Below are 7,902 nucleotides of genomic sequence, written 5' to 3' on the forward strand. Positions count from 1 at the left end.
ACGGTTACAAGAATTAAATAATTCCAAACTTTTTTACACGAGGTAATAAATCAGCAAATCGTTTTTTATAGGACTGCACATTTTCATAATGTAAGAGAAAATTTTCTCCATGAGTAGAATGTTTTCAATTTAGGCAGCAATACAAAGTAAAAAGTCCAATACATTCTGCACGCAGCTTTTTTAAATTTAGTAGAGAAATTTCTTTCAGAAAGACCTACCGCAGTCCTCCTCTCATCACGGTTTGCCTTAGCCTGCTTGGCCATCTCCTTCATGGCTTCCGTCGACATGACCACATTCTTCTTGGCCACAGACTAGAGAGAAAGAAAGACAGTAAACCGGGTGAGCGTAGAAAAGGAATGGTCCAGACTGACTGCTGTGTATCCCCAGGTTTAGGATATTGGCATCTCATCTGAGCTCGTCTTTCATTTTTCTCTGTGTCTCTGACTGTGCCATGCATATGTTGCTGCTGACGTCTTGAAAGTAAATTTTATACAAGAGGCCAGAAATCTGAATTGTGACTTTCTTCTGGAAGGATTTGGAAGGTTAAAAACTATGTTGTTCTGTTTAAGATTTCCACAGCTAGTGTAACATTACACTTAAAACAATTATGAGACACAGTTCTGGGTAATGTTGACAAAACGTGATACTCTCTAGTAAATTGAGAACAACTGCCCAACTTCTGTTTGTTAACAAAGCATTGTTAGAGTCCATGCCAGCCAGCTTGGAAGATCAAACAGTCTGCGACAGACGAGAGCTGTTACTTTGCAGAGCAAGACAAAGCAGTTCTATTTATAACTCCTCTCTCTGATTCTGCCTATTTGTAGCTGGAAACTCCTCACCTCCACCGAGAACTCACATTTGTGCAAAGAATATTTACCTCATCTACAGTCACTGCAATTCAAGGAAAGCATCTACTGCTGCACTACGGTGCTAAAAACTAACTAAAACTAAGGTCTACAAAAGTCTACAGCAATACTGCAGATGTACTCAACTGACGCTACAAAATGATGCTCATTCTACGGAACCTACATTGTACATGTAGTTAATAGATAAATTTGATTGACTAAGTGGGAATTCAGTGTATGTGTACAATACTGTTACGCTCCTGTTCCTTGGCATAAAATTATCCAATGTTAAGATAATCCTGCCGTCAAATTATTTCACTTTTGTTATGGTTTCAATTTCAAGGTACTGCAATGTTGACCTCCATTGGTAAATGGCACTATCTGCTACATCCCAAAATATTATGAATACGACACCTTGCTAGCGATCAGTGCACATATACCGAAGGCATTTCATTACTTCTAGCTGTAAATAAAAAGGAAGGGGGTTAATTTATGTATCATGGAATGGACTCTCCACCTCATGGAATGCATGACGTACAATGGGATGAATGTGCACGAATTGGCAAAACCACACCCAAGAAGTATATTGAGAGAAAACCCGCATGGAATTTGATAACATTGGTGTATGTTGAAGCCTTTTGAAAGTAGGATCCCGGAAAAGAAGCCTTTGCTTTACAACCTCCTGCAGCAATAGTTACTCCAATCGCAATGACTTTGCCACTCCCAATATTGTAGAGGTCACAGCTTTGATGTTTACCTTAATTCTTTAACATTTCAAAAGATGTTTCCAGTTGAACACTGATTAAAGAAATAAAATCTGTTTTTTCTCTCTTTAACTGCCAGTGACAATAATCAAAGTAGAATAAGGGGTTTGTGCTCTCTAGTCTTTTAATCTATTCTACTCAATGCTTGGAAAAAATCTACACCGTACATCGTATGGAATGGTGGACAGAGCACATGCTATATGCTGTTTGCTTGCATGCCTTTGAATGCGTATGATCACACTGCATGAAATGGCCAGACAAATGTGTTTTAATGGAACATACAACTCGACGGGATCGTGTTTGATCACTTGGAGCATCCAGCCCTGCTCGACCGATGGTCACCTGAAAGGAATAATGCATTCACCGGGCAAAACACAGTGGCAAGTTTAGTCACATTGGCCAAAGCAATTTCCGGTGACGATGCATGCGTTTTGCTAGCTTCTACTGCAATCAGTACTTCGAGACTGAGAATTTCTGTCATGACAGTTATGCACTTTCACGAGACCTTGATTATAAGACAAAATATTGAAATGTATGCATTTTGGCTTGTGTTTCCTTGAGGTAAAAATGTGCCAACATTCTGAATTTGTGACACAGTGGACACAGTAGTACCGCAATGTAAGCTGAAAATGTGAACCCTACATGTACCATCCAACAGAAAAACATTTCACAAAACAAGTAATAACTCTACACCAGTTTTGTCAGCTTTAGTAACATATATCTACGGGACAATTTCATGCAAGACCCTTTTCCGCAACGCTTGCACATGCTGCTGTTTTCTGAGCATACTTAAACACACTGTTAAGACTCTTCTTCAACTGTATCATCCAACACTGAAAACTAGACTATCAACAATTCTGTTAGTGGTGCAGACACCTGATCAAACAATATCAGTCATAACTAGCACTTACCGAAGGCCCTTTCTGTGAAAGCTAGTGCAAGAACAAGATTACAGTTGGTGTGGTTAAATGTGGGAAATCAAAACATACACTGCAACTCTTTCATCAGAAACAAGTTCTTATCATAAAATAAGGTACAACCAATTCAGCCGTGATGAAAGTTCGCAAAAAGATTTATTAACAGGACTTGTCCAACAAGGAGAAACGACTCAAAAACGTGTTGATAAAATGTGGTGGGGACCATGCGTGTGGTAGGTGCGACATTATTTTGAGCAAATGTGGAACTTTTTTTGGAGGGTTCGTAGACTTTTGATTTTTTTTTCTGCACGACTGACAAATGACGGTGGGTCTACTTAATAAGTCTACGTATGTATTACATAAAGGAAGAGTAGGTAGAAAAGAAAACCAAAAATAGAATTTTTTACATTAACTCACTTTGGAGCAATTTCACTTAATTTGTACTGTTCCAAAAATGAACACTGCTTACAATAAAGTCAAAAAAGAGTTTCACACTTTCTGACAAATACATAGTGGATAGATAAACAGACCACGTGTGCATGTGATCACTGTTAACAATTCATGTAGTGAGTGCTCGCTAGTAAAAAAAATAACTATGATTTATGTCGTCTTACAGGAGGTGGTGGGCCACGTCTACGCTTCTCTGTAGCCCCCTCAACCGCTTTCTTCTTTGGCTCATCTTTCTTTTCTTCGGCTAAAAATGTGGAATTTGAATAGGACAAAGTTAAAAAGCAACACACACAGGCCCTCATGCAATTTGCAAGCATCTGTCGAGGACAGAACATGTCGTTACATTTGCAAAAGGTGAACGGCATCAATATATTTAGACACCATGCAGGTGCTAATCGGGGGGGGGGGATACGGGAAAAACCTGCTTTAAAAAAATTTTTATTTTAAATTAAAAATTGGAGACACTAATAAAAATAACTGAAGTGCACCAATCTCATTGTAAACAATGTACGTCATGTAATGAGACACTTATAACAATCTCTGGCCTGACCCTCCTACCCCCCAAAAATCCCTGGATCCGCCCCTGCCAAGTAATGCATAATCTACAGGGAGTCAACTTCACAACTGTTGGCAAGATTTAAAATTTGCTTCACAATAACTTTCTATTTTTTAAATGTGGGCTTCAAAAATTAAGAAAGAGCCAGAGTGGGCATTTTGTCATAGGCCATGACATTGATTGAGCAGTGTCACACACTCCTAGAAAGAGTTTCAGATAGGGAAATACTTGATACTGCACCAACACCCCTTTTCAGAGGTGACACTTGACGCCCCTGTGCACATACCATAGAGCAAGGAACAGTTCTAGTTCTATGCACAAACCTCGTAGCAGTATGAGACTTGTTTGAACAACCTGTTTTCTAAGAAGGCTAAGCAAAGGCTTTAGAATTTTCTTGACTAAGTTTCACTTTATAGGACGTTTTCACTTTCTGGTGGTAGTGTTAGGGCCTAGACCTGTAACATTTTAAGGGAAAAATTAGTGTTGTCATTATGGCCTCCCCTGTGGAACTCCGTCCCCCCACCGTCACCGCTGACTGCAACTTGCATGAGCCAGTATCCCCCAGTATGATTCAACTTGCCCGGCGGTCGGCCAGCCCTGGCAGTCTCCCACCCTCACTCAGTCTAATCCCTCTGTAACACAGAAACAAGGTTGCGCATGCTTTTCATATTCTTCGCCAAAGTGAGTGTTGGTTTCGGTGTCGACCTTACGTTTTGATGTGGTAATCAACGGCGGCGCAACCTCCTGATCAGGCTTCGGCGAGTCCGGTTTGCTGGCTTCTTTCTCGCCTGGACCTCCATCTGCAACGGCATTTTCCGCCTTGTCTGCTTCGCCATTCTCCATTTGTCACAGACTAGGATCGTTCCAGGAAGATCCCAGCCACACAAACCTTAGAATTTGATACTTTCAGGAAGAGAATTTACACAAGATATCTTCCCGTGGAGCAAAGTTTACATTACCCGTCCCTGCAGTTTCACTGTTGTTTACCAATCAATTAAGTGATTGAGATTATTCCGCGGTATATAGGGCACTGAAAACTGATGAAGTTGCTGCTTTAACTCAGCATTTTCTGAATGACTGACTTTTATTTCTGAGAAACATAATTTAATTGAAATATTGAAATGATATGTAGACCTTAAATGCCGACGAAATGTCAAATTATTGGTGCGCAATGTGGCGGATGAACACAACATGGCGGACAGAATTTCTGGCGAGCTTGTCTGTCGCCATAGCAGCGGAACTCAGCGCACAATCTGTCGGTACGCGATTGAAGTTGCGGGTGTGACAGGTGTACTCCCCCCCCCGCGACGCGTTTAACTAAAATTAGCGAGAAATAAGTTCGTTGATATGCGATTAATTCAATTGCTTATTTTTTTCAATAAAACGGCGAAAAATGTTATTTTGATTTTTATGTCGGTTGTTCAATGACCCCCTGAGGGATGCCAGCAAAGTAGGTGGCGCAGAAGCAATATGTAGGAATTGTGCGGAGTTATTTTATTAAAAACTGAACGCATGACTGATTTTTAACAGGGGAAATAGAAAGGAAGAAAAACTTTTTTTCGAGTAACACCGGTTCTCTGATGCGTTTTCACTACAGATTATTTTAATTAATTGCATCCAGAACAGCGCCCTCGCGTGTTTCCCAAAAATCACAGAAGGAAAACAGTTGTCTGCCAGGAAAAATTGCATCGTGAGTTTCTCCACAGCTTATCGAAAACTGGACACCAATGAAGACAATTGAATCATATTGTGTCTTGTGAACTGCGATTTAACACACTATTCTGAATGAATATTTAGTATTCAGAATAAAATACGTTGAATGAATTCCATAAAAAAGCCATTCTGAGGTAAATACACGTACATCACAGTTCACAGGAACAGTGTACATTCTTAAGGAAAATGGATAACTTCGGTTCAATCTCTGAAGAAAGACACTCTAAATTCTCTTTAAAAAACTAATAAACTGAATTACAATGTAATATTTTGCTTTATGTTGGAACCAATCCTTCATTATTTCAATAAATCTGTCATGGCTCACATTGGCTTCATGGTGCTTCTGAGCATACAACTTTGCTTAAATCAATGTTTCTTTAACTTTAGCTTTAACTTCTCAGACTTGTTCAGGGCTCTCAACTTCCTTTGGGGTGGGGTGGGGGTCAGGTTTAGGCTTGGGGTGATTCTGCACAGGATTGGGCAATGTGCATGGCCAACATCAGGGGTTCAATATGAATAATTACATACTCCCTGTATGTCACTAACATAAAGCAAATAATCCACAAGATCATACACTGTATATGTTATACATTACTTTAAAAAGTTTTAGTCTGTGCCTAAATGTGATTGACTTGTTTTTACTTGACACAGCTTTTATTTCAATCTGAATCTGAATCAGTTTGATTTTGTCACAAATGCATGGGTAACATTCCATACAAATAAACCTGTCTTAAATTGAATTATAAGCACAAAAAAATCAACCTTGACCCCAACAATTTCTTGCCGTATTGAACACAGATTGTATTATGCCTAATTTATCCATTTCTCACAGAAGCCTGAAGGTTGTGTCCGAAACTTGCAACTGTCGCTAGAAATAACATGTAAGCCAATGGAGGCTACTGCTTAGCAGCTGCGGTTATTTCCCATAGACATGTGTACTAATCACAGCCACAGCCTGTCGATTTGAATGAGGCTTCATTTTTCTATCTGTGCCTATCTACCAGGTGGTGCTGCTCTGGTGAGGTATCACGGGAAGACTACCTGTAGCCAAGGGAGAGCCACGCCTATCATCACATCTTGCTATGCTCCCTCTGTAACCGCTGGTTGTATGTCCTTGAGACGGTGTTCCAGGCGTCCATGTATCTGTCCATGCAAAACGCTAGGCATTTCTGCACAGAAAAAAGGCACTGATAGCCATTACATATTTCCTTTTGACTCCGCTGATGGAAACTTTCATTGAATCTTCACCAGTTTCCTGACTTTTAGCCAGATTGTGCAGTGCACAGACTAAGCCTTTTGCGAGTTAAATTTGAATAAAATCTGGTACACTGAGTTCTTTAATTTCATGTAAACCAAACAATTTGAATTCTCCATACTAAAGACACTATTGCCAGACCTCGTGAGTCAGGGTAAACTTTTGCTTAGTTGCATGAGAGATGCCTCGCAGTAATACACTGTTTCTGATGGATAAAAAGGTCACAAAGGAACCAGTCCATTCCAGAGATGGTGGTCGATATGCAAAGGCTTGCCCTGAATCAAAGGTATAGACCCCCTGCGTATGACGTCACATTAGAGGGCATTTCTTTTTTCCTTTGGGATAGACTCAAGTAAACCTTTTGTGCATTCATTGTAATTAAATTAAAATAACAAAGAATAGCCTCCAACTCCGCCTTAACGCAAGGGGTCTGACAACAGTGCCTTAAGTGTGGGAAATTCAAATTGCTATGTTTATGTACATTCAGATAACTCAGTGTACCAGATTTTATTCAAATTTGACTTGAATTGAATTCAACTTCAATGGCACTAACCATGCTAACTGTATGTTCTAACTTAAAAGAATAACGGCAATGCATTTACACACATTTACCTGTTCAGAGGAATCTAACGAAGTACCAGGCTTGCTAACACACTTCTTGAAACACTTGTCTGTCATTCTCTGTTAAGTGCAAATGAAATGGGAAATCCATATTTAGGCCTAACTTTACCTCGTAAAAAAACTAACAATAATTTTTAATATGATTGTCACTAAATTAATCAGCTGATGAAATCTGGTGATTTGGAACGTCCACAGCTAGTTAATGATAGACGCATTTATCATTTAACATCTTTACTGTTGATAAATTGGCAGTCCACTTATACACAGAAGTGATCATAATTATGTCTCGTGAAAATTGTACCTCTGACAACTGTAAGTGTCGGGAATAAACTACTTTGGATGTAAAAGTAATAAACGCGCAACATGATGATGTAAGTTGTAACCTTGGATGTGTACAAACCTGAAGGAGTTCCTGAGCATTTGCTAATGCAATCTGCGTCTTAACTTGCTCCATAATCTGCCCCCTTTGTGCACTATCAAGTTTTCCTCCAGACGGCTGCGATGAAAACGAGTCCATTTTGGAGACTGCAAGTTTTTAAACTCCCAACTCCTGTCTGAACGCCGTGGCAAGACTGTGCGCACACGTGAATTCTGTACAGAGTGTGGGACGCCCCCTATCGTACCGATAAGACTAGCTGCTGCATACAGCCCTGGACTTATTTTCAACCAAGGCGGGGCTTCACGGTGAACAGGTAGCTCTGGGTAAAGGTTCGCTTTTGTCAAGTGCTGAGGTCACTATATAACTTTTTCTATTAGATATTCTTTCACGGTATGTACAGTC

The 7,902-nt window shown here is 39.9% G+C and overlaps 2 protein-coding genes across 5 annotated transcripts in view; both read right to left on the minus strand.

Annotated features, from left to right (window-relative positions):
- Positions 1-4,521, minus strand: part of LOC110974415 (dynein axonemal heavy chain 5-like) — a 46,327-nt gene extending 41,806 nt beyond the window's left edge. The window contains exons 1-5 of one of the 4 annotated variants that reach the window (XM_022226026.2): positions 4,243-4,521; positions 3,141-3,220; positions 2,521-2,541; positions 1,892-1,951; positions 219-311 (exon numbers count right to left, since the gene is read on the minus strand). In XM_022226026.2, coding sequence (XP_022081718.2) covers positions 219-311; positions 1,892-1,951; positions 2,521-2,541; positions 3,141-3,220; positions 4,243-4,375 — 387 coding nt within the window. In that variant the 5' untranslated portion in view covers positions 4,376-4,521. The remainder of the gene's footprint in view (positions 1-218; positions 312-1,891; positions 1,952-2,520; positions 2,542-3,140; positions 3,221-4,242) is intronic. The other 3 variants (XM_022226027.2, XM_022226028.2, XM_022226030.2) reach the window with 3 other exon arrangements.
- A 758-nt stretch (positions 4,522-5,279) lies between these two features.
- Positions 5,280-7,734, minus strand: timm13 (translocase of inner mitochondrial membrane 13). Its single transcript, XM_022226215.2, has 3 exons — positions 7,522-7,734; positions 7,113-7,181; positions 5,280-6,414 (listed from the first exon to the last, which is right to left on the minus strand). Exons 1-3 carry the CDS (start codon positions 7,636-7,638, stop codon positions 6,316-6,318), a joined length of 285 nt encoding a protein of 94 aa, XP_022081907.1. The 5' UTR covers positions 7,639-7,734; the 3' UTR covers positions 5,280-6,315.
- Positions 7,735-7,902: the final 168 nt, after the last annotated feature.

Source organism: Acanthaster planci, linkage group LG15 (genome assembly GCF_054643075.1).
Source record: "Acanthaster planci isolate LZ-2023a linkage group LG15, COTS_SCS, whole genome shotgun sequence".
Classification (NCBI taxonomy): domain Eukaryota; kingdom Metazoa; phylum Echinodermata; class Asteroidea; order Valvatida; family Acanthasteridae; genus Acanthaster; species Acanthaster planci.